This window comes from Panthera onca, chromosome D2, assembly GCF_046562875.1.
Source record: "Panthera onca isolate mPanOnc1 chromosome D2, mPanOnc1 haplotype 2, whole genome shotgun sequence".
NCBI lineage: Eukaryota > Metazoa > Chordata > Mammalia > Carnivora > Felidae > Panthera > Panthera onca.
Window position 1 is genome coordinate 471092 of NC_138349.1, and position 25576 is coordinate 496667.

Consider the following 25576-nt stretch of genomic DNA (forward strand, 5'->3'; position numbering starts at 1 on the left):
CCCGGGGCCGGCGGGGCGCGTGGGGTCGGGGCCGCGGCCCGAGAGAGGCCGCCTGCACGGGATCAGAGGGTGCACGCTCGCCGGAGAAGGAGCGGGAGCCGGAGCCCGAGCGAGAGCCGCGAGAGCCGTCGCGGGTCTACGCCGTCCGCCCCCGCGCGCCCCGCCCCGTCCCGCCCCGCCCCCACCCAGCCAGCCGACTTCAACTTGGGCTGGCCCGGGCCCTGGCCAGGAACAAACCACAGCAGCTCTACTTTTTAAACTCTGGAGTTGACGAACTAAAGGATACGGCAGCTTGCCCGAGGCGCGCAAGGTTCGATTCGTTTTTACGCATGTGCCGTGCCCTTTCACCGCCGCGCAGACCTAGCCATGGAACATTCCAGCTCCCAAAGGCGCCCCCGCGCCCCTCCCATTTGCCTCAGGCGCGTCCCCGCCAGTGGTTCGCGGAGGCGCTGGTGTTTGGGCCCCGCCCCCACCTGCCGTGGTTCTGGTGTGAGCACCGAGGTGTGGTCGCCGCTGCGTGCAGCCAGCTCAGGGCAGGATCTGCTGAGTTATGACCAGAGCTCAGAATTGGTGTCATAATTCATTCTCTCTCTCTCTCTCTCTCTCTCTCTCTCTCTCTCTTTCTCTCACACACACACACACTTCACAGGAAAAAACTGCTTTATTCTAATAACTACCCTTAACATCAGATTAATAGAGAGTATTGAGCATTTCCTCCTGCAACCAGGAAGAAGACAAGGATGCCCCAGCATCACTGGTTCTATTCAACATCATTCTGGAAGTGTAGCCAGAGCAATAAGGCAAGAAAAAGGAGTAAGGTTTATAAAATTGGAAATGAAGAAGTAAAACCATCATTATTTTCAGGTGATATGATTGTAAATGTAGGAAATACAAAATGATCTGCAACCACATTATTAGAATTAGTAAATGAGTTTAGCAAGGTCATTGAGTACAACAATAAACAAAAATCAATTGTATTTCCATATACTAGCTATAGTCGTTTTTACAACTTTTTAGTTTGGGGTAATTGGTGGCACAGAAGGGACTGGAGACCCTGTGCCACCACCCCCCCCCCCCCCCAGAGGAGCGTCTCGTGGGACCATGGCACCTTTGTCAAAGCCGAGGAATTCACGTTGGCAGGACACCATTGACTGAGCCACAGACTTGACTTGGGTCTTAGCAGGTTTCCCAGAAACGAGCCTGTTCTGTCCCAGGACCCGGTCCAGGGCACCGCACCGTGTGCGGTCGTCTCGCCTCCTCTGTCCCCTGTGGACCCTGGCAGTTTCCCACTCTTGTCCACGTTCTGGACACTTTGAGGAGACTGCTCGGTGCTTTGTGGGTGTCCTTCACCTTGGGTGTGTCAGATGCCTTCTCATGATGAGCCCGGGCTTGTGGGCGTTTGGGAAGAAGACAGACGTTGCCGGGGTGCCCGCCACCTCTCCACCGTCCGGTCGCCAAGTGCACCCCACACGTGGGGGTGAGCGGGCTGCCCTTTGAGGGGGGTGGTCACGTGTTGTTTGGGGCTCTCCTGTAATTCTTCCTTATCAGTGGACTCGTGCCGTCCCGCATGACGGGGTGCCGTCCCATGCCATCAGCTGGAGGCGCCCGGATCGCCCCAGCTCTCTTTCTCTTTCCCTCTTGTCCTGTGTCCATCTGACATGCCCCCCACCCCCAGTACTTCTCTGCTTTGTGGCGCTACCAGAGACTTCTGATCATCTTGTGCTTTCCCCACTCCAGCCCTAGAATCAAGCAATTTGCCATTTCTCCAAAAACCTGTGGTTCCTTCTTTTGGGGAGAGTGGTATCTGGAATCCAAGATCTGGATACGGGTGTGCCTGTTGCTACCGGGGTGTCACTGCTTCCCAGCCACTGGGTCTCGGTGGGGAATAGTTTCCCCCGCCCAGGGTATATTTGTTGATGTCTGGAGATGTTGGCTGTCACAACTTGGGGGCTCCTGCTGGCATGTAGGGGGTAGAGACCAGAGGTGCTGGGAAACACCCCACAGTGCACAGGATGGCCCGTCCACCCGGCGCATCAGTGGGGCTGTGACTGGGCTGTGTGCTGGGCCCGTGGAGGGTGAGTTAGGAAGCCTGTGTATGTGCACCCGCCCACGTGTCCACACCTGGCCTCCCCACTGGCTTTGCTGCAACTTCTCTCTCTGACAGCGGGAGGCCCCGGCTCCCTCTCCCTTATCTACAGCTTACGTATTTATGGATCAGCCCTAGTGTGCAAGGGAAGTAGCTTTAGGATTGCTGAGCCGAGTTCCCCGGAGAAGTCAGTCCATCGACTGGGTGCAGGCCTAATATGGTCTTTGGCCTCGCAGTTTCCTTTCAAAACACTGTTTTCCAGGGAGACTTAGGTCAGCCCCCCAAAGGGGTGGGAGGCAGCTGAAGACACCGGGGCAGCTCCAGGCACAGTGTGCCCGTGCGAATCCCTCCCGCCTTTAGAGCAAGCTTCAGACAGCAGTAGGAGCCCCGGCAAACGACCCCAAACCACCCGTCTGGGGGCTAAGGCCGGTGGGCGGGCCAGCTGACGGGGTCCTCTTTCACAGAGCAGACGACCACCTCGGCGTGGGGAGCCGTCTGCCCCTCAGCACGCAACGAGGAGCTGCGTCGTGCGCCACGGCATAACCATTGACGCTGAGCAGTGGCCGGCGCTGGCCCTGTTTGGTTATGCCGCTGATTCCGTGGTCAGAGCTAGGACGAGGGTTCGGGTGGGCTGCTGGGCGTTCCCTCGGGACTGGGGCGGGCGGGTGTGGCACCGTTTCCGGGGCCCTGGCCTGGCTGTTTGGGGCCCCACAGGCCTCTAAGCGGCATGTGCTGGTGCCCGGGCGGCTCCGGGGCCGGCCGGCCGGACGTCTCTCCCGTCTCCGCTCCGTCCGCTCAGGACTGCTGCCTTGGGCCTGCTCCAGCATGGTGGTCTCGGGGTACTGAAACGTTGCCCGTGGTGGGGCCTTTCCCCAGAGCACGGATACACCGGGCCAGCCTTCATCGGCATAGGAGTGGACTGCCCAGGGTGGGGACCTGGGAAGCATGGCTAGCTTGGGGGCCTAAGGGGTCACTGGTTGTCAGTTGTCCTAAAGGAAAACCTGTTGATTTGATTAGACCCAGTGCAGTGGAAGGAGATCCCGGTCCTCCTGTCTCAGGGGGGAAGAGAGACCAGGGTTTAGTGATTTTAAGGTGGGTGAGGACCCAAACCACCCACCCACCCGCGACTGGGACACTGGGACCCACCCGTGCAGCCACCATGCGCGGTCACGTGACTCTAACAGGACGCTCTTGCCAGGCGGGGGACTTTACCCTTTATTACAGGGACTCCCCGGGTGGCTTTTCCACAGAAAACAACCGTGTATGTCCCCAAATTCTTCGAACCCCTGGTCTCCTGACCGTCCTTTCGCGGTGTCTGGCAGGACCCTTCCCGGTGGCAAGCAAGCCTCAAGGAACATCCCTGTCTTGCCCTGGTGAGGGAGGACCCGGCCGTCCTGCCCTCAGGCTCAGGGTGAGGCCGGCAGCCTTGGGGTGGGAACCGGCTGGGGACGCCCAGTCTGTGGCAGAACGAGCTTTGTTTGAGTGGTTTGCAGGCAAATGCTTCCTATGGCAACGGAGAGACCGCGCGCTCATGGGCCCAGCAGTTCTGGGGTTCCGCTGTGGTGGGGCTGGAATTAAACGAGTTGGCAGACCTGGCCCCTCTCCGTGCCACCCAAGGACATACTGGCTGTGGCCGGTACTTCTCGCCCCCTGGTGCCTTCGCGAGCACCCCTGAAGTTGTCTTCGTCCGGCCACGGAGGAGCCCACGTGACTCCCGGTGCGAGTGTCAGTCTGGAGACAAGCCGTACGGAAGCCATCTTGGTAGAAATGACTTTATTTAGAAATCTGTACCAGTGACATTTGGGCGACATGCAGACGATCGCGCTTAAGCTGAAAGCCCAGTCACTTCCCCGTGAATAAACTGTTACGGTTGGAATGTTTATTTGCGCCAGACCCGCAGTTTCAGGCTCTGTGACACCACCTTTGTTAAATTCAAAATCTGAAAATGTAAGTGCAAGTGTTGTTTGGTAGAACATAATCCTCATATAAAAGCCAGAAAAAAACCCGAACTTGCGTGGCGGGGAGTGCCGAGTTCCTCTTATATTCCGTTTAAGCAGGACCTATGTGTCGCAAATGAATTTGTGTGGGAAACACATCTTGACATTACAAACTCCGTATTTTATCACAAGTAACTGTTTTCCCAGAAATACTAACAGCTGGTTGTTCTAAAGAATCTCCAATTCTGAGACTCTAGAGAACAGCCTTGGGTCTTGCAACGCTGTGCAACCTAAGATCGGTGGTGCCTGGGACGGTGCCGGGGGGCCTGATCTCCCCGTGTGGGGGCCGTGACCACACCTTCCTGGTCCCTGTACACCTGGCCGAGGGGGTCTTCTGGCCGCTGAGCAAATGCTCAACACCAGCTGTTTGGAATCCAAGTCTCGGGGAAGAGCTTGGTTGCATCCAGGCGGCGACCGTCACCTCCCCCGCGGTTCTGACGTCACCTCCTCCGCGTTCTGACGTCACCTCCCCCACGGTTCTGACGGAGCGCTAGCGAAGGCAAGCTGTGAGAGCCCGGGCGTAGGCGTGTGCAGCGCATGCTGGCTGCTGGCGGCAGATGGACCTGGGCCACAGGCCTGAGGCCCCCAGATGGGGCTGGGGGAGGCTCTCAGGGCCCCTGAGGCCTTGAGTCGGCTTTGGAGCTGCTGTTTGTATCCTGTGTGCTTTGCTAGGAAGCAGAGCCTCGAGGGCCTCACCAGGAACTGTCCTAAGGGGTGGGGGTTGGGCAGAGGCCGCGGGCACTTGGGGGGCTGCCGGTGTGGAGCCGTGAGGTGCTCCCTCACCAGCAACCAGAGGCGGGGCTGCCTGCTGGGGCAAGGGCTGCAAAACTCAGGCACCCCCACTTGGCAAGAATGGGGGTGAGCTGAGCTGGGCCCCTAAAGGGGAGGTCTGGAAGGAGGGGGTCAGGGGAAGGGGGGTGTGGAGGAGGTCTGGGGGTAGGAAGGGGGAATTTGGGTGTGGGGGGAGGTCTGGGGGTGGGGAGGGAGAATTTGGGAGGTCAGGGGGTGGGGAGAGGGAGGTCTGGGTGGAAGATGGGTATAGGTGTGAGGTGTTGGCGGGGGTGGGGGAAGTCTGGGATGTGGGAGGAGATCTGGGGGAGGTCTGGGTGGAAGGGAGGGGGATGTTGCGTGTGGGGGGAGGTCTGGGGGTGAGGAGGAGGAGGAGTTTGGGGGATGGTCTGGGGTTGGGGAGGGGGTATTTGTGGGGTTAGTAGGCCTGGGGTGGGGAGCGGGAGGTTGGGAGACAGGGGTAGGTGTGAGGTATGGGGGAGGTCTGGGGGTGGGGAGGGGGGTTTTGTGGGGTGGGAGGAGGCCTGAGGGTAGGAGTATGGGCCCAGGCTGGGGCTTGGGCCACTGGGAAGGAAGACTCAGGGCCCCAGGGGAAGGTTTCGGACGCCCCTGGAGCCTATGGTTGGCATGGGGGTCAGAGGTCAGTTTGGTCCTTGGTTGCTGGGCAGACATAAGCTGGACTCAAGAAAACAATGCTCTGAGTCAGGGTGGGTGGCTGTGGGGTTTTGGGGGGGCGGGATCCCTGGAGAGTTGGCAGGGAGCGGTTTATCTCTAAGAAGTATAAATGGGTATGTGGCTCCTGGGGAGTTAACTTATTCTATTTTTGTGTTAATTTTAAAATATAGTTTTAAACTAGCAGCAATACCCCAACCTCCACCAGAGCCCCCATCCTCTCCCTCTCGGCAAGGCCCTCGAGCCTCCACCCCCCAGAGCCCCCCGGGCATGCACCCCGACGCCTCGGCTGGGCCCTGGCTCCTGCACTGGGGGTCCCCCGTCCGGGGCAGCAGACGCTGGGCTGCACGGACTTCCTGGGCCTGGACGGCAAGCGGGCGGCTCTTTTCTGCCCCAGTCCTGTCCTCGATTTGGCATTCTCATCACATCCACCGTCCCGTTACTGGAACGTGGCTTTCATTCTCCGTAACTTGTCCTGGATCTTGCGGGAGTGCTTCTCGCTGGTGATCTGGTGGAAGGAGGCCCTGTTGTCGGCCGCCAACGTGGAGATGTCGGCCCCGCTGAAGCGGGCGATTCTTTGCTTGAGGTAGGACTGCAGCTTGTGGTCGGGGGCGAACGTGTAGGGGTTCTCCTGGAACGCATGGACCTGACTCACCACCTTGGCTATGTTCCTGTGTCGGGAGAAGCGAACCGTTAGTTCGCACGAGGCCGCGGCTTGGGAGTTCCCGGCGTGTCACCGGAAACGTCTAACCCAAACCTCTTCTGGTATCAGCTCTGGGTGAGTTTCCGTATTGATTCTGACGGCCAAACCTCGTTTCGTTACTCAGGCCTGTTTGTCTACCCACACTCCCATCCACCCCTCTGCCCATCCGTCCACTTTTCGTCCCACAAACATTTACTGAACGTCTGTGTCGGGTCTGGTCAGTGCTGAGGGCTCCGACGTGAATAGACCCCAGTGTCAGCCATCGAGGGCCCGCAGAGGAGAAACGTGAGGTAGGGAGATGCAGGGGCCACTGGGCACATGGTCCCCCCAGCTCTGCGTTCAGGGACATCACCTGACAGCTCAAGAGCCACCACCGTGGGGGCATTTACACCCCGGGGCTTGGCTGACACTGTGGAGCGGGGCTTGCCTCCCCTCAGAGCTGCAAGTTAAACAGAGGCCACACAGCCCCGGAGGTGGGGGTGGGGGTCGTCCAGGAAAGGGGGAAGCCGTGGGCTCCAGGCACGTCTTCCCGTCGCGACTGTGGACGGAGATGGTCCAGTGTAGGGGACCAGGCTCTTGGATCCAGACGTACAATAGAGTTAAGAAGAGGCCTCATTAGGTCTCATCCCCTGTGCCTTCTGGATCGTGGCCTGCCATTCTGCTGACATGGATTAACGTGCACTGTGGTGTCTCTTAAGCACTTTTTAAGTTGGTGACCGAAAGGAGGCCTTGCACATAGCAGGTTGGAACCGCTGGGCTCCAAGGCCCCTGGGCCGTGCCTGCTGAGGCCAGCCCTCCACCCTGAGTGCAGCTGGACTGTGGTCTGACCAGCTTCCACCTGACTGTGCACGTGGCTGGTGTGGAGAAGAGATGGGAGGAGAGCAGGGTGGGTGTGAGGCTGGGGGGTGGGTTGTGTGGGGGGGGTGGGTGCAGGCCCACTGGAGAAGGGCTGGCCCGGTCCTGAGACACGCGGGGGCGTCTCGGAGGAGGCCCGGAGCTCCCAGGAGAGGTGGGCTGGAGGCCCGGCTTCTCCGGGCACGCTCGCATCCTCCGGGGCAGAAATGAGCAATGGCCCGCTTTGGCTGGGACTGCCGCGGTGGCTTTCACAAGCGGCCCCCGGTCTGTACCCCCCAGGCATGCCGAGCGCCCAGGGGTGTCGGGCAGGGGAACCACGGCCCCGCAGGAGCGGGCTGTGTAGACAGCTCTAGGGCAAGGGGCCCATGGGGCCGTGGGGAGCAAGGCCCTCACCTGAGCTTGCTCCATCTGTGGGCCCCGTTAGTCATGGTGAAGCCCCCCGTCTCCAGCTGCTGGATGTGCATGGCCAGGAGGCGCGCCGAGGGCAGAGTGGGCTGGGCCCGGAAGCGCCGTCCTTCCATAAGACACAGGCTGTCGCTCTTCAGGAAGACCTGGGGGCCCAGCCGGGGGCGTGGGCAGGGGGAGACAGGTGAGAGTCAGTCCAGGGCCCTCAGCTCAGCCAATCCCCTGCATGGGGCTGCACAGCACTGATTTACATCCAATCCAAAGCGTGCCTGGGATGACTGGACGGGGGTCGGCGGTGCGGATGTCTGAGACTGGCAGACACGGGGGACCCGGACATCCAGCAGAAAGCCGCACGCGTCCCGCTATCGTTTCCTAACCTACTCTCTGCCGGGCTCCAGAAAACAGCCAGGTGACCCAGCTGCCCAAGTGACAATAAGACCCAGGCCGGCTGGCTTCAGGGACCTGTTTCCGGTGTCAACCAAGGACACGCAGCAGCCCTCCCGTCCTGCAGGGGGCCGGGCCCGGGGTGGGGGCGCGGGGCCTCTGCTCCTGCTGCCGCATCTGGGGAAATGCCCACCGTTCCAGCGCTTCCTCGTTTCTGATCTCATGAGCAAGTGCCTCTGTACTTGGGGAGAAGCACCGAGGCCAGAGGGCCAGCTCAGCTCGGTCTGGTCCTCTGGGCACCTGTACCCTGGGCACTGGCCCCTCGGTCTCTGCCCAGCTGAGTGGCAGAGGCCTCACGGGGAGGCGTGCAAGACCAGGCTAGCCGGGCTGCTCCACGCACGACTCTGAGGGGGCCATGTGGCCTGGGGGCCACGATGCAGACTCTGCCCGGTGAGCCCCGCGGAGGTGCACACGGTGCGTCCTTAGGGGAAGCCCCAGGTGGACAGAAGCTGCCAGAAGCTCAGGCACAGCACCAGTACCTCCACGGCTTTCAGCTCTTCCATGACCTCTGCTATCTTTGCGGGTAGAATTCTCCAGGCCTAAAAGAAAAGCACAGTGAACCCCCGTGGCCGTGCCGGTGCCCACACGCCCGCCCCTGGCCAGCACCCCCCGGAGGTGACTCACGGGGGACTGCCTCACTGCCAGGTGCTCCAGGCCGCCCAGGATCTGCATGGCTGTCGCAAAGTTCCTTTGCTCGTAGCAAGACTTCGCGATCAGCAAAAATTTGGACAGTAAATTCACCTGCAACTGAAACCAGAAAATGACACGTTCGGTGTGCTCTGGGCCGGTAGATAGCATCTGAGGACCCGTTAGAGTAACCCAGCACCAGGGCACACAGGACAGGAGGTCCACCACCCATGTGGGGAGGAGGCAGGTGGGCTCAGGTCTCAGAGGATGGCTGTGAGGGACAGGAGGACGCTCATGACTCGGAAACACAAAACGAAAAGGCAAGCACCCAGTAGGCACGAAGATGTGAAAAGAAGTCAGCCTCCCTTCTCCAAAGCAAAATCTCTCCCAGGACAAACCTCTGCTCTAGGAGTGAGACACACGGGGCAGGGGGCACAGCTTTAGGACCCGGAAGGGCACCCCGGAGCCGATGCATCTCGTGGCCAAGAGCAGCTTCTCATCTGCCTGGCACGACTCCACTGCAGGAAGGGCTTCAGCGCCTGACCAGGGGTGGTGGGTCCACGGGCCCCACTGCTCCTCTGCGGGTGGCCAGTCAGCAGATTTGGCAAATTCACCAGATTTGATAGGAACACCCGGTGGGATTCTCTTTCCTAACAGCATGTGCCATTTCAGAGGCCTGAGGTCCTGGGTTCATGGACCCACAGATAGCACTTGGATTTCACACAATTCCAGAGGCTTCTAGAAGATTCTAGAGAATTCAGCTGACCCCTCATTTCAGAGCTGCCTCACCTTATAAACTGTCACCAGGGCCAGGGCCTTCCTTCAGGCGGGAACAGTTGCCTGCCTGTGGGTCCCAACCACATGCCTTTCCACTGGACTTGACCTTGTCTGCGGTGATTCTGATGCCATCGAAGGTCACACAGATGGGCCCCTGGAGCTCATCCACCACGGTGGCCTCCCAGCTGTCTGGCCTGAGTGCTTCTTAAAGAGTCTTGGAAAACATTTACTGGCTCATACTTTTTAAGTTGACATCCCACTTTTTTTTTCATATATTTAAACAGATGCAAAATAGGGGTGCCTGGGTGGTTCCGTCAGTTGTGTCCAACTCTTGATTTCGGCTCAGATTTGTGGGATTGAGCTCGGTGCCAGACTCTGCTCTGACAACACGGAGTCTGCTTGGGATTCTCTCTCTGCCCCTTCCCTGCTTGCGTGTTCTCTCTCTCAAAAATAAGTATTTAAATAGATGTGAAATATGTAATTTCCAGCACTTTCAGATAAAACTGTTCCATCACATTTTTGTTTGTAAAAAAATGTGGTAAAAAATATGCAGTAGAAAATTTACTCTTGTAAGCACTCTTAATAGAGCTCCGCAGCGTTAGTGACACTGGGTTGTGTCACAGATCTCTAGAGCTTTCTTCTGGTAAAACTGAGGCCACAACTGTCAAACAGCTACCCCCATCTCCTGCCCCCACCTTTCTACCTTCTGTCAGTGTGGCTGGAACACCCCCAGAGATCTCCTAGAGTGGAATCACAGCATTTGTCTTTCTGGAACTGGCTTGTTCCCTGAGCATGACGTGCTCCAGGCTCAGCCACGCCAGAGCCTGTATCATGACTTTATTCCTTTTTTTTTTTTTTTAATGTTTATTTATTTTTGAGACAGAGAGAGACAGAGCATGAATGGGGGAAGGGTCAGAGAGAGAGGGAGACACAGAATCCGAAGCAGGCTCCAGGCTCCGAGCTGGCAGCACAGAGCCTGATGCGGGGCTCGAACTTGTGAACCACAAGATCATGACCTGAGCTGAAGTTGGACACTTAACCGACTGAGCCACCCAGGCACCCCGACTTTATTCCCTAGTGTGGATAGGCCACATTTTGTCTACCCACTTGTCCGTGGATGGACCTTTGGGCTGCTTCTTTCTCTTGGCTGTTGTATTCTGTCACTTGGAAAATTACCTGAAGAAGTCGAAATGCGGTTTTGCCTTCAAACCCACCATTATTCACCTAAAAAAAGTCAACAAGTTTTTCTTGAAGGTGACAAACTCCACACCGTTCCTTGTTCTTCACCTCGTACTTCCATTCCGTTTTCCCCAGCGCGTCACGTGCGTGGGATGCATGCTGTCCCCAGGGCCCCGCTGCATTCTCTGCCTCAGAATTTGAATGTTGACAGTTTTCTGTGACCACAGTTGACAAATGGAGAAGCCGGTCTTCTGGATTGTTCTGACATTACGGTAAATAACACACAACACGTGAAACAACGCATACGTCGGAACGTGACAAACACTTTTGTCGAAGGTTCGCGTGCAGTTTCCTTGGAAACACGTCCCCCGATGAGCCGCACAGGCTCTTGTCCCCGGTGGTTCCTGCATGCGGCTGAGTACTGCCCGTGTGAATGCTTCTGTCTTTTGCTCGTGGGGACACAGGGCCCGTTTGCGACAACAGGGGGCGTTCTGCCCCCGTGACACCATGATCCCTACTGTCCTTCCAGGCTGGGTGCCCGGGTGTGCGCCCAGAGATCTGCTCCATCGTGCTGACCGCCGGGCCCGCAGAGGTGTCGTGCCGCCCCGTGTGGGCCTGCTGGGCAGGCACCCGCAGACTCGGGACACCGAGCTCACCTTCCCTCTCAGGCTGGGAGGGGGCCTTCGTCCCTCTTTTTGGGGACTCACATAGGGATGATCCTGGGAGGGCCGTGGAGTGGCTGTGGATTGTCCTTGGACCGGTCCTTGGAAGTCCTCGTGAGGACTAACCACACAGGCCCCTGTTTGAAGTCCTGGTTTAGGGAAGCTACGTTCCGATGTCATGATATTTGTAACGTCGTGGATTAGAACAGACCGGGTAAGCCCAGGCTCCCTGTTCCCACATCTTGGAGAAGTGAGGGCTAATAAATCTCTAAAGTGCGAAAATTCTCCCCGACGGGGGAAAATGTAGAGAACTCTGCACTTGCTAATGGGTCTTGGGTTGCCCTGTGGGTTTTGGGGTCAGGGGGACGCAGAGAAATATTAAAAAAAGAAAAGAAATTGCAGACAGGTGCTGGAATAGACCTTTCTGTGCTTTGCCATGTGATGGGGGGGTGGTGGCCCCTGTGGGCTCAGGGGCGGCTCCGGGGGCAGAACGATGGCGTCCCCCACCCCTGAGCTCCCCTGTCATGCTCAGCCCAGGGGCAGTGGTGATGGGGATCTCGCAGGAGGAGCCCTATGTTTGGGCCAGAGTTTGCCCTCAGGTTGCCGCCGCCTGCGAAGCGGTGGGAATCCGCCCACGGGAGGGGCCCTTGTGGTCCCAACCTCATTCCTCAGCATGCCAGTGTGGCAGTTCAAGTGGGCAGGACTCGGCGATGCCCCGTGCCAGGGCTGGCCTCAGGTGGCAGGAAAGCGGAGGCCTTCGGGATGCACCGGGGCCCGGGGACTCCGTCCTCCCCCAGCCCCTCGTGAGTGAGTGGGAACCCGGAGGGAGGCGCCAGCTCTGAGGCAGGTGACTGTCCCTCCTGGCCAGCCTGGTGCACTGCCGGAAGCAGGTGGGTTAGTTCAGGCTGAGAGACCGGCCGTCAGGGGGAAGGCTGGCGGGGCGTAGAAGGGGCCCTAGGACGGCAAGACCTTCACCTTGACTGGACCACTGACCCGTTTTGTTTATCCCACGAACCTGCTGAGAACACGCACTGTACTGGCTGCAGGGCTGTGACAGGAACCAAGCTGGTCCCCACCCTCGAAAAGTTCAGGTTAGGGGGAAGGCCGGGGGTCACAGTTCCCAGCCCTGTGGCTGCGTATGTGAGTGTGAGAGGGAGTGGGTGTGAGAGGGAGTGTGAGTGTGTGGGTGTGTGTGAGGGAATGAGCACGTGGCTGTGAGTGTGTGAGGGGGTGTGTGAGGGAGTGCATTTGTGTAAGACTGCACGTGCACGTGTGACACTGTAGGTGTGCACAGGCACACACGTGGAAGTTGCACGGACGAGGGGCCGCCACAGCGCTCAGAGCCGGTGCGCATTTGCGGTGTTAGGGTCGGGGTGTGACAGACGGTGCCCGGCGGGCGAGCCGGGTGGTGTGCCTGATGCTGTCGACAGAGGCTGTGACACGACTCTCACCCGTGCTCGGGCGGAGTCTGAGAACGTGCGCGGAGAACGGATGACTGGGGCCCCCCGCGAGGCGCCGCGCCCTTGCGTCTACACCCTGGCCCTCCTGTGAGACGGGCACCCACCTTGGAGGTGTGGCTGGTCACGATTTCAGCGGCCACCCAGGTGCTGACGTCGTCCGCACTTCTCAGAAGCTGCAGCAGGTACTTGTCCTGGACGTAGTTGGGCAGAAACAAGCTGCACGTCTTGGCGGTCGGAGGCTCGGAGGAGCTGGCCCTGGAAGAGACAGGCATGTGCATCCCGGCGAGGACGTGCGGCCGCGGGCCTGCCCGGGCCCCCGGGGCCGCAGGGGGCTCTCCGGACCCGGGTGGGGCCAGCAGGATGGGCTCTGCGGAGCGGGGAGCGTCTGGCTCCGAGGACGTTTGTGACATCGGCGTCTCCCTTTGGCCAAGAGTGTCCACGAGACACTCAGGGGAAGCCCCCAAGCCCCTGCCACCAGCCATCTGTCTGTCCCAGAGCTCTGGGGTGACGCCCCGCAGGTGCACACTCACTTGGGGATGGCCATGCTTTTGTCCATGACGCCCAGGGCCCGGGAGTTTAAGAAGTGGACGGGATGGCACTTTTGAAACAATTCCTGTCGGAGACAAGGACGCAGATGTTCAGGGCACCTTTCCCAGGGCCCTCGTGGACAAGGCAGCATCTCTGGGGGCCTCTTTGCCCAGCCGTGGTGACAGCAGGTAGGATCACTGGGTCACCATCACCACCTTCACCCGCCAAGTGACTTGGGGCCCAGGATGGCGGGACACCTGGGGGCGGGGCTCAGGGCGCCAGGAAGGAGGAGGCCCACAGGGCGCCCTCTAGCGCTCGCGAGGCGGGAGTGTCAGGGACGCCGCGGGCACTGGTGGGCAGGGGGAGGGGTGGGAGTAGGAGCAGAGTCCGGGCCTTTCCAGAGCGCAGCCCCCTCCGCCAAGTTCACTGCCCTCCGCACGTCCGCCCAGCAACTCCAGAGAGCCAGCGAGGGCCCCCCGCGTCCCTCCCCGTGGCGTCCCCGCGCCAGGAGGGCCGGCCCCGTCACCTGCTGCAGCAGCGTCAGCTGGGAGAAGAGCTGGTGGGTGCTGTACTCCGTCAGGAAGTAGGGCCCCTTCTCATTGGCCTTGGCATAGGGGCCGTAGAAGTCCTCGAAGAAGCAGGGCTTGGGCAGGGCGGACGCGATGGTGTACTGGCGCTCCTTGTGGTGGGGCAGCGCCAGCCCGTTGCCCCGGGACAGCCTCCAGGGGAAGCTCTGCAGGGCGAGGTCAGAAGGTGCTAAAGGGGCGGGAGGAGCAGCCCCGAGGGGAGGGGGTGGGGGTGGGGAGGACCAGGAGGGCTCCAGGCCCTTGCTCAGAGAGACAGCCGCAGAGCCAATCTCTCCCACCCACCGCTCTGGGACACCTGTCCTGGTCATTTCAGCAGGTCCCCCCCCTGAAGTGTGGCGCTGTCCCCATATATTATGGGCAGGTCCCTTCAGACCCGGCCCCCATCCTAGGCCATTTCCTGGCAATGATTTATTCCACTCATCAGGAACGTGAGGTCATCTGAGCACCTGGCCGGGGCCCCTGCACTGTCCTCGTCCAGGGCGAGGACGGGCAGGAAGTGCCAGCCTCACAGGGCCGTGCGTGTGTCTTTACATGTGTCCACACGTGTGAGTGCACAAGCACGTGTGTGAATGTGTGTGTGCATGCGTGCGTGCACTGCGTTCTCTGGGCTGTGCTGCCTCTGCCCCAGGAGACCCCCCGTCCCCCCAGTCCGGGAAAGGCCCCCACCTTCCGGGAGATGCCGTCTTCCGAGAGCCTCTTACAGAGGGCGTTGAGAGGCCTGGTGTCCTCCTCTGCCTCCTTGGGGCCCTCCAGGTCTGTGCCACGTGAGGTGCCCTCGGCCCGCCGGTCAGTGCCCACCTCCAGGAGGCCCAGCAGGTGCTCTGCAGAGCCGTCCAGGGGCAGGATCTGGGCAGAAGCACAGGGTGGTCACTCGTCACCCAGACAGGGCTGGTGGCTCTCACCCCGAGTCCTGCCCACGGGCACGCGGGGGCTGCCCCGGTGCCGGCTCTGGCCGCGCTCACCTTGGAAGAGAGGAAGTCCTCCAGCCTGCCCAGGAGCCCGGAGTTCCGAGTGAAGTCCACGGTGTAGCAGTCTTCCAGCCAGGCCTGCAGGAGGCAGAAGCTTCGCTTGTAGATCTTGGTGAAGGTCGAGGTGGGGTCCTGGTGAGCCCTGGAGGCAGACGGCAGAGACCTAAGCTTTACCGGGTCTGTCTGCTGCTGGGGGTCACGCACTGCCCAGCAAGGGGGCGTGAGTGGGGTCTGAACGTGGCTCTCCTTCGAGGGGTGTTTCAGCCCTATCTCGCCTGTGTCAGGGGACAGAAGAGAGAGGCCGTGGCCGCATAGCTGGGCCTCGGGCTCGGCGACTCGGGACAGGGGCCTGCTGCCTGTCCGCCAGCCTTGCCTGGCGCCAGTCCTGAGGCACCTGTCACCCCCGCAGCTCGGGCTGAGATGCCAGGGGTCTGGCACACGGTGTGAGCGCACGCCACGAGAGGCAGAGTGGGGGCCTGGCTCCACACGTGCAGGAGTAAGGGGTACGGAGGTCTCCCCTGCGAGTCCCCGCCCCAAGGAGGGAGGTGATGGCTGATGGGCCAGGCAGGCGCAGGGAGCCTGTGGTGACGACAGGCCAGGTCAGAGAACAGGCCAGAACAAGTCCATACATCCTTCACTGACTGTAGTCCTGGGTGGCCTATGCGCTGCTGCTGAGGAGGGCTGAGGGCCTGCAGGACAGCACCCCCCTCCCCCTGTGCCCCCACCCAGGCCACCTGCCCCTGCCCCCACCCAGGCCATCCCCTCCCTGCCTCCTCCATTAGCACCGGTGGTCTCTTCTGGCCACTCTCCCCTCCTTTAAAAAAAGCTTTTTTTTTTTAAATGTTTATTTATCTTAGAAAGAGAGAGACAGAGCGTGAGCGGGCGAGGGGCAGAGAGAGAGACGCAGAATCCCAAGCAGGCTCCAGGCTCTGAGCTGTGAGCACAGAGCTCGAACTCAAGAACTGCGAGATCAGGACCCGAGCTGGAGTCTGACACTTAACCGACTGAGCCACCCGGGTGCCCCAGCCACTCTCCCCTCCTGCTGCTCCCTCCCTTCTCTGGGCTCCTCCTCCCCTCGCACCCTCCCTCTTGCTCTGCCTTCTCCGGCCGGGCACAGCCATCATCCTGGCCAGGGTCGGCAGGGCCCCCCTTGCCCTTCACAGCCATTGACAAGGCGCCACGGGGTCCACCGTGCGTCTGTGTGGTGCCTCGTGGGCCGGGCCGTACCTGGACAGGGTGCTGTTGATGCGGTCCAGAAGGAAGTGCAGGAAGTCGTGGGGGGTGCAGAAGTAGCGGAAGGTGTACAGGAACTGCTGCACGTAGCCCTCCAGGAAGGCGTCGCTGGGGCGGAGAGGAGGTGCTCAGAACACTGGCAAGGCCAAGGCTCGGCCCCGCCCGCCCGCCTCCTAGCTCCATCTGTCCCCCACCCCGGGCCGGGCAGGCATCTCCTCCCAGGAGACCTTACCTGTGCTTCAGGTAAGCGGGGAGGGAGGGCCCGGCTCCCCACAGCCCCCGTTAGCAGTTCTGAGGTAGATGTGAGAGAGAGAGCATGTGAATGTGCGTGAGCGAGAAGGCGTGTGCGTTCCGCGTGTGTGAGCACGTAGATATGCGCGGCCCTTGCCAGGAGAAGCACTTGGAGAAGTAAAAGGTGTGTGCGGGTATTGGTAACGTTAGGGACTCCCAACCATTTCTGGCGGGAGGACCTTCTTTAACATCGAGTTTTAAGGCACCCTCGCTATCTGCTTCTAGAACCTGTTTGGGGGGACTCGTGTGCACAGGCAGTGACCCCCGCCCCCAAACTGGAAGTCACTACATTAGAAAGGAGAGCTGCTCGTTGTGCCCCAAAGTTCTCAGTTTCTTCAGGGCAAAACCAGGTAGGTGAGGGAATGAGCGTCCCCTGCTCGCAGGGGTGCCCCAGGGAACCCCAGGGCGGGCGATACCATGCAGGTCAGTGACTGAGTCCCAGAAAGAAAGGTGCAGGGGTCCTGGCAAGGCTCCTGGAAGGGGCTTCGGGGTGGAGGCCTGGTGTCTGGAGGGTGAGGGAGCCTAGCCACCTGGTCACCCTGGGGCTCCTGGGAGATGGGGCTGCTGCGGCCGGGGTCAGGTCCAGCCTGCCCCACGAAGGGGGTGCCTACGGGGTCTGAGCAAGGGCTCTCCCCTTGTTGGAGGTGCTGTGCACGCACATACACAGCACGCCGCGTAATACCCCTCAACACACACACGCACACCCCCCCAAGCACACACACACCCCCCACACACATGCACACGTGCACATCTCCTGTATTTGCACGGCCAGCCCTCATCGGGCGCGTGGTCAGGGCTGGTCGGAGGACCCCCGCCAGGGGAAGTCTCCCAGCACAGTCGGGTACAGCCCACCTCGGGAGAACACGGGAAGAGGCTGCCATCCCGGGAGGCCCAGGACGCCTCTGCTCTCAGGGTACTTCCCTCGTCCCCTGACAGCCCCCAGTGTCCCCTGCTGACACCTGACTATCAGTTCTGGGACCACCACAGCCTTCAGCTCAAAGAGGGCCCCGGGGGCCCCCAAGTGTGTCACGGGCCCCCCAAAGCCAGAACCGGGGGAGGCCTCCACCATCGTCTGGGAAGGTAGTCTGTACCCAGCCCTGACCTGCTGGCCCCCGGGGCGTGGGCCGGGCCATCGGGTCAAGGGAACCTGCCAGGAGGCCCTGTGCCTGTACCAGGGGGACACGTGGCTGTGCCGATGGACAGGGCGGGCACAAGGGTGGAGGGGCCAGGGGGCGGCCCGGGGATCCCTGCGAGCCTGGGTGTGAGTGGGCTGGTCCTCCATGCTGCGGGGTGAACACGCCCCTGTGCGCGGATCAGTCAGAGTGTCTGAGGCACCAGTGCAGGGCTCTGCCGAGAGGCGGTAGCTGCAGAAATAGTTCAATGAGTGGCTGAGACCAACCGCACTGGCGGTCCCTGGGGAGCCACACGATTAATTAAGGGGCGTTTTGACCCGGCAAAGCGGATGGAATCCAGGCAGGTCTCTGAGGCTCACGTGTGTGTTTAAATTCAGAAGTCCCCTGGGCTGTTCACTGTGCATCCCACATCCCCTGTCTCTCTTCCAAGGCATCTGCCCCGGCACGGCTGAGACCCAGACGCCCAGGTCTACAGGTGCACGTCCAGCCAAGAGCCTGGCAAAGGAGGCAAGCGGCCGCTGACACGAGGCAGCTTAAAGTTCTGATTCAAAATTTTCTAAATTAAAAGAAGTGCCAACCCATCTCCGATGAGGCAAAGACTTTGCTCACCTCATTCGCCTTCCGGGGGCCTGTTTCTTTGTTTCCATCTCCCTCCTGCTTTCAAAAGGCACGCAGGGGCCCAGGGGAGCCCACAGTCCCCCCCAACCCCCCAGGGGCCGGGGGCTGCACCTGGAGTAGAGGTAGGCCATGAGCCCCAGGGGCGTGCCGGCCTGCAGGACGCGGGCCTTCCTCTGCCTGCCGCCGCGCGGGTGCTTGCTGACGTTGTAGAAGATGAGGGACGAGGACTCGTCCAGGGGGCTGAAATCCAGCGTGTCGCAGTGGGCCGCCGAGATGTTCACGATCACCGGCAGGGCGCAGGGCTCCAGGCCCCACCGCTCGGCGTACATGACCTGTGTGTGGGGTGGGGAGCTAGCTGCCTCTGGTTGACCTGCTGCCACCGGGGGCTTGCAGGACACGGGTGCTGAGTCACTCTGCATGGCTGTGGCTTCTCAAAAATCGCGGCACGTTTTCATGATTTTTTTTTTCCAGGGACTGATTTCCCAGGTATCCATCCACAAGAGCATGAAGGCCTCTTGAGGGAAGGGGAAAGATGGGAGGGGCAGGGATGGGAGGGGGCAGATAGGGGAGGGGCAGGGATGGGAGGCGGCAGGGATGGGAGGGGGCAGATATGGGAGGGACAGGGATGGGAAGGGCAGGGGTGGGAGGGGCAGAGGTGGGGGAGAGATGGGAGGGGGCAGGGGTGGGAGGGGCCGAGATGAGGGAGAGATGGGAGGAGGCAGGGATGGGAGGGGGCAGATAGGGGAGGGGCAGGGATGGGAGGGGCAGAGATGGGGGGAGAGATGGGAGGCGGCAGGGATGGGAAGGGCAGGGGTGGGAGGGGCAGAGGTGGGGGAGAGATGGGAGGGGGCAGGGGTGGGAGGGGGCAGATATGGGAGGGACAGGGATGGGAGGGGCAGGGGTGGGAGGGGCAGAGACACAGGGGGACTTGCCTGAAGATACTTCTTGACCAGTCCAAGGAACTGCACCTTGCACTTCATTTCTTCCAGCTGCCCTTTCAGTTTGGACAACATGGTCTTCACCTCGGAACCTGGGGGCAGGAAGAGGTGGCACAAAGTGGTCCCCTGAGCTCCCGGGGGGTGGCCCCCTTTGTCCAACTCTGTGCTCTGGCATGTGGACACGCAACACTACCTTTGTTTCGCTTCTCTTTCTGTAAGAGCTTCTGGTAGAACTTCAGAGTCTTCCGGTAGTTTCTTTTCTCTATCATGAGCTGCTGCTCCAGCTCCTAGTGAGGAAAGAGCCCGTGAGCCCAGGCGACCGCCCTCCTCCCTCTGCAGGAGGTGCTGGCGGCCCAGGCTCCACTCACAACAGGCTTTCCGTCTGTTGTCTCGAAAGCAACTGCTCAGCAAGGCCTACACAAGATGCACACACGGAAAACACGTTAGCATGCAGGGACACACACGTGAATCATGTGGAAGTTCTTGGGAGGAAAGCTGTCAAACAGCCACAGAAGGACTATCTGTGCCCACGAGCTGGGTTGTGAGGCCTTGTGCTCTGATGCAAGGACACTAGGAAATGTGAAGGGAAACCGCGCTGAAACAGCGGGGGGAGGCCAGCAAGGGAGTTCTCAGCCCACCGCCCGGTGAAGTAAAGACCCAGCAGGGACCTTGCAGGTGGACACACTTCACCACCCCGCAGGAGGAAGGAAGGTTTCCTCCCGTCCTGGCAACAGCCCAGCCAGTGAGAGGTAGTCATGGCCCAGCCAATGAGAAACTGCCAGAGCCCAACCAAGGCGGGACTGCCATAACCCAGCCAATGAGGGGCTGCCACAGCCCAGCCAATGAGAGACAGGGATTCCACTGAGCCACTTAAGATTACAGACCGCCAGGTCCCCAGCAGCCCCCAGGATCCCCGCAGAGGAGGGGGTTGGTGGACAGGGTCCACAGCTTGGGCCTCGCCCTATCCCTTTGCAACCCAGGCCCTGCCTCCTGGCCTTGGCTCCACCCCTGACACCTGCCCTGGCCCACGGAGGGTCTGTCCTTCTGGAGCATTCTCCAGATACTACTTCCGGCCGGTTGGGAGGGGGCCTGGCGCATGCCTACCGCGTTCCTGGTCCTGGGAGGGGCCGGGGGGGGGGGTGCACTTGCAGCCCGGGGGGGGGTCCCTGCAGGACCCCCATGCGACCCCGCACCTCGGCCCCGCTGCCCGGGGGACCCCAGCACGGAGTCCCTGCCACAGACTCGGGGCGACTGGCCCCAGTTCCTGCCGCAGCCCCTCGGCCACCCTGCGTGGGGACAGTGGCCTGGACGTGTGGACGCTGCCGCCTGCGGACCGTCCAGAGGGCCGCGGTGCCAGCGGAAGTTCCGCTGGGTCACGTGTCACTGCCCACGAGGGAGCCCAGCGACAGAGGTCTCCGCTCCCTCCAGGAGAATTTGCATCTTCAGGGAGAGGAGGCGCATCCTCCTGGGAGGGTCCACAAGGGTGCTCGCTCGGAGGGGCAGTATCCCCCTGGCTCTGTCCTCCAGGGCAGACAGTCTGGGTTCTTCTCTTACACAGAGGGGGCAGGAAAGGCCGCAGGGCAGGCCCGCTCAGGGCAGGGAATGTTGGAAAGGACCAGAATCCAGATGTGGCCCCTCCCTTCAAGGAGGGAGCTGACAGATACAGCCTGGCCCACTGCCCCCACCTGGCCAAGCCCAGGGCTGAGGAGGGATGTGACCGTGGAGCAGTGAGGGGTCCGGAAGCCAGGCAGGTCCCTGGAAGCCGGCCTTGAGCGTGGGTCTCCAGCTGGGGCTGTGGGGTGACTTTTCCTGTGGGTGGGCACAGTGAGGGACCAGACTGGGGCCGGGGACCAGCGAAAGGTAGGTGTTGGCTCAGGGAGGTCTCAGACTCCCTGGGAAATAACTTCCTGTTAACAGCATCAAGGTGGCCCCAGGGCCCTGAAGCGGCCACACTGACAAGAACCTTAATCTGAAAGTCAAATACACTGTGGTCTTCACTTGGGGACATCTAATCACCTCAAACCCAAACAAGCTTTCCCCTGATCTTATCTAGCTACAACTATGGACTTTGCTTTATTGGTAGCATTTATTTCTGTATGATTTTGTAAAATAAAAAATGCAGGTGATATTTTAATTTAAATATTTGAATCCCTTCTCTCTGGTGGTTTTACTGAAGGGAGGGTCACGTGGCTGTCTTCTTCACGCTGCTATGTTAACGACGGGGTGGCAACAGCCACAGCAGATGGTAGGAGCCTCTAGGCCCAGGGCAGCTGGGGGGCAGGGGCCGTGCCTGGTGTTGGGGAGTGTGGTGCAAACACAACCACATGGCCCTGCCACATCTCGGTTGGTCAGTCAGATCCCCCACGGCGTCTGAGTGCAAGCTGCCGAGGGCAGGGGAGGAGCCACGCATGGGGAGGAGGTCGATTTAGACCTCGAGGGGAGACCCTCGAGGGCAGGGGAGGAAGCCTGCCGAGGGCATCTCGAGCTGCCCCAAAGCTGCCGATGCACCGTTTGGCTGGGCCTGTGTTTGAGCAGAGCGTGGGATCTGACACCACGTGGTCCCGGGTCCAAATCTTCCTCCCCTACTTGACAGCTGGAGGCCCTGGTCACCAGCTGCCAGGGTGCGGAGGAGAACGGGCCCCCAGGGTACATGGGGGCAGGACTGAAGTGCGCCTCGACGTGGGAGCCACTGGCCGTGTGTGGCAGCTCTTCTATTTAAGTGGTGCGAAAATGTCAATTCCTCGGTCACGTGGGCCACACCTCAAGGGCTCAGTTAGCCACACGTGGCTGGTGGCTGCCCTGATGGATGGTGCAGATCTGGAACATTTCATCATTGACGGCAGTCCCGTCAGATGGCACAAATCTCCACACAGCGGCAGGTGCAGGTGGCCCCGCAGAGCTGTGTTCGCGGAGGACTCCTCCTCTGCCTTCTGGGTGTAGGGACCTGAGTGTCTCTGCCCTCCATGCATGCTTCTCTGTGACCTTGGCTTTCTGATGATGCAGTGGCCCCTGCCGGAGAGGGGAAGGATGGCCTGGGCCCCGTGTTCCAGGACTCCCCCCCCTTTTGCGTGGCTCAGAACAGCCATGGGGAGAGCACCCTCTGAGGCCACCCTGCTTGAGGCCCTGTCCAGCCCTGTCGCCCCCTTGCACACTTGTCCAGATGCTGATAAGACCCCTTCTCCTGGAGCGGGTTTGTGGGCACTGGGGCCGATGGGTCACACACCTGCCAGAACGGGGTTCACGCGGTCTCGTCCCAGGTGAGCGTCTCGGCAACCTCAGGTTTTAAGGTTGGGTGTGAAGTTTGTCAGTAACACCTCTCACGCTACTGAACTACAGACTGGTTCTTTGGAAAGGACCATTTTGACCGATTTTAAACTAAATCTATGTGAATTAAAATTCACACAGAACAGATGATGGAGAAGAAACATGGGAGCCGGGCAGCACGGCCATGGCCACACTTGGCAGAAGCAGAAGGCGTCCTGGACCACGGGCTGAGCCGGACTGGCTGCGTCTAAATAAAACACCCAGGATCATTCGAGGTTAGGCGTTTCCCCTGGCCGAACCCAAGTGAGGGTTTTTTTCATCACACACCATGGCCTTTGATTTACACAGGCCTGAAAGCTGGCCAGTGCTGGGGAGGAGACAAAACCACAGTCGGAAGGACGCTGGAAAACCCAGAACTTGTAGGCAAAGAGAGAAAAGAGGGATTGAAAGAGCGGACCTACGCCGGCTGACTCCATCTTGTTCTGTGTCCTTCACGTTGAGTGACTATGTCCCCGACATGGCCCCTTTCTGGGAAAATTGCAGAAACCTCAGACCACGCCTCCTCCCCTTGAGTAACCTCCCGTTCACCCGTTCAAATTTCCCGATCAAAACACTCCCGGAGACCTGCGTAACAGGACTCCGACCCTTCCCCAGCCAATCAGCTGAGGCCACGGCCATTACCTCACCAACTGCCCCTAGACCCCTATAAAACCTTTGTGCTTTTGAAATTCGCTCTCTCTCCCCGGCATCTCACCCCTGCCTCAGTGCAGGTAGGGGATGGAGCTTGAGCTAGCTCGAATAAAGGCTCTTTGCTTTTGCATCGGACTCGGCTCCCTGGTCTTTGGGGATCACGAATTCTGGGCATAACAGGATGAACCGAGATCAGCACCATTCACCTCAGCACTGAAAGCAAAGCCCGTTTTAACAGCAGGCCAAGGGCAACAGAGGACCTCCGCGCTCCGTGTGCCGCCTCAGAGATGCTGTGGCCACGCGGAAGGCGGGCTCCCAGCCCCACTCGCGGCACGTGCTGGGGCGCCAGTCGGCACGCACTGGGTGTGCAGGTGCTGCTGTGCGGTCAGGGACGGACGGAGGGAACATGATGCCCTCTGGTTGACCCCCCACCCCAACGCCTGACCTGTTGCACACTCGCTCTGTTGGGCAGCAAATGTGGAAGTGTGTCTAATGGTTGTTTTATACCCTTCGAGTTTGTCTGGGTCTCCTGTTTTGAAACAGACATGGTGGTTCTCAGAGAGACACGTGAAACTGGCGGCCTGATCCAGCCCACCCAGGATGCAGACAAGGGCACGGGAAACTCACCTGGCGGCATTCGGGTTCCAGCAGAGACGCCTTCCCGGGCGAGCAGGAACAGAAGGGAAAACACGTCACTCCACAGCTTCCCTCAAACTGCCTGCTTCCTGCAGACCGTCCCCCGTGGGAGCCGCCCGCCGAGGGCCGCGGGACCGGGCCCCACTCTCAGTGGTGGCAGGCCCGGGGAGCCTCGTCCCAACCACAGGGTCATGGTCCTGATAAGAATGGACGCGGGCGCCAGCAGCCTTCTGGGCTGAGCACGTCTCCGAGCCCACTTTCAAGAACAGTCTGTGCACGGTGCATGGGTCACCCACGCTCGCCAGTGGGTGCATCTCCCTGCAGGGGGCCACCACCCCGAAGACAACACAGAATTGAGGACAGGGCCCCGTCAGCCTGGGCCAGGCACTCGCACAGGTGAGAGCCACCCTCTGTGGCTCTGAACTCAACGGGCTGGAAACAGGGCAGCCGGTCCATAGCCGCCCAGCAGGCGTGACCTGTGATGTCAGAGGACATGACTTGTGACCGCAGAAGGTGACCTCCGACACAGGCGGCACAGCTGGACTTCTCATCCCCCCGTCCCCACAGCTGTCGGGGGAGTCGGTGTGGGCACCGCGAGCCGCCCTGGCTGCCACCCTTGTCCCCCAGGTCAGTGGGGCTCCTGGGTCGCGGTCCCGCTGTGGCCAGGGTGGTGGGATGGTGGTGGGTTGGGCTTGAGGGGCGGGCGAAGGGGGCTCCCCAGGGATGCTGCCCGTGTCTTCTCTGTCACTCAGAGCTTCACCTATGGTGACATCTGCAGGTGTCAGTTCAGGTCCCCGGGACCGATGGTCGTCGCTCCCCTTTTTTTCTCAACTAATTTTAAAATTTTTATTTAGAAATTTTTTTGTGACAAAATAAACATAACATAAAATTTACCATTTTAACAAATTTTCATCGAGCTGTTCCGTGGCATCCAGTGTGCTCACCCCCCCCATCCCCAGGACTGTCCCATCCTGGAAGGTCTGTCCCCCATCAGACATCGGGTCCCCGTCCCCTCCCCCGTCCCTGGCAACCACTGTCCTCTCTCTGTGGCTGTGAACGTGATGGCTCCGGGGACCTTGCGAGGGTGGAGTCACACCGGGCCTGTCCTTTTGCCTCTGGCTTCTGTCACTGGGCATCATGCCCTTGGGGCTCCTCCACGCGTGACGGGTGTCTCCCTCCCGCGAGGCTGGGGGACGTCCCACTGTGCGCAGATCGTACATCTTCTTTATCCACTCGTCTGCTGATGGACACTTGGGCGGCTCACACCTGCTGGCTCCTGGGAACACCGAGCGAACGCGTCCCCTCGAGACCCCGCCTCCGGCTGTTCCGGGCGCACAGACGTGGGGCTGCCGACCCACTGATAATTCTGTGCTTAGGGTTTGGAGGCATCTCCAGCGTTTTCCGCGGCGGCAGCGTCATTTCGCGTTCCCGCCAGCCGTGTGCAAGGGTTCCAGCTTCTCCTCGTCTTCCCAACACGTGTTCCTTTCTTTCTTTTCCAAATTCCGGTACGGGCCACCCTACTGTGCGTGAGGTGGCGCCTCGCTGTGGTTTCGATTCGCTTTTCCCTCACGACTCACGACGCTGAGCAACGTTTTCGTGAGTTTGGCTGTTTGTGTGTTTTCTTCGGAGCGATGTCTGTGCAAGTCTGTCGTCCGTTGTTCGGTGCTTGCGGAGTCCTCTGTGTTCCCCACATACTCTGGAGCCTGAGCCTTTCTCAGACGTGGGATTTGTAACTGTTTTCCCCACTCTGTTGGTGGCGTCCTCTGATGCGCAGGTTTTCATCTTGATCAAGCCCAGTGAATCTATTTTTACTTCTGTTGCCTGTGATCTTGGTGTCGTGTCCAAGAAATCATTTCCAAATCCAGTGTCACCAAGCTCCTCCCCTGTGTTCCTCCTTGGGTTTTAGCTCTTGTGCTTCGGTCTCCGACGTTCTGGCTAATTTTCGAAAGTGCTGTATGGTCCGGGCCCGACCGCTCCTTTGTGCAGCCGGACACCTGTCTTCCCAGCGCCATTCGCCGTGTGGACTGCCCTCTG

At 60.3% G+C, this 25576-nt stretch overlaps 1 protein-coding gene across 1 annotated transcript in view; it reads right to left on the reverse strand.

Annotated features, from left to right (window-relative positions):
• Positions 1-5674: 5674 nt before the first annotated feature.
• KNDC1 (kinase non-catalytic C-lobe domain containing 1) overlaps positions 5675-25576 on the reverse strand; it is a 63799-nt gene continuing 43897 nt past the window's right edge. Inside the window, exons 18-31 of the mRNA XM_060641151.3 lie at positions 23534-23563; positions 19146-19239; positions 18947-19044; positions 18126-18346; positions 15967-16080; positions 14734-14881; positions 14438-14617; positions 13711-13917; positions 13187-13269; positions 12761-12911; positions 8576-8698; positions 8431-8490; positions 7496-7653; positions 5675-6215 (exon numbers count right to left, since the gene is read on the reverse strand). Coding sequence (XP_060497134.3) covers positions 5984-6215; positions 7496-7653; positions 8431-8490; positions 8576-8698; positions 12761-12911; positions 13187-13269; positions 13711-13917; positions 14438-14617; positions 14734-14881; positions 15967-16080; positions 18126-18346; positions 18947-19044; positions 19146-19239; positions 23534-23563 — 1899 coding nt within the window. The 3' untranslated portion in view covers positions 5675-5983. The remainder of the gene's footprint in view (positions 6216-7495; positions 7654-8430; positions 8491-8575; positions 8699-12760; positions 12912-13186; positions 13270-13710; positions 13918-14437; positions 14618-14733; positions 14882-15966; positions 16081-18125; positions 18347-18946; positions 19045-19145; positions 19240-23533; positions 23564-25576) is intronic.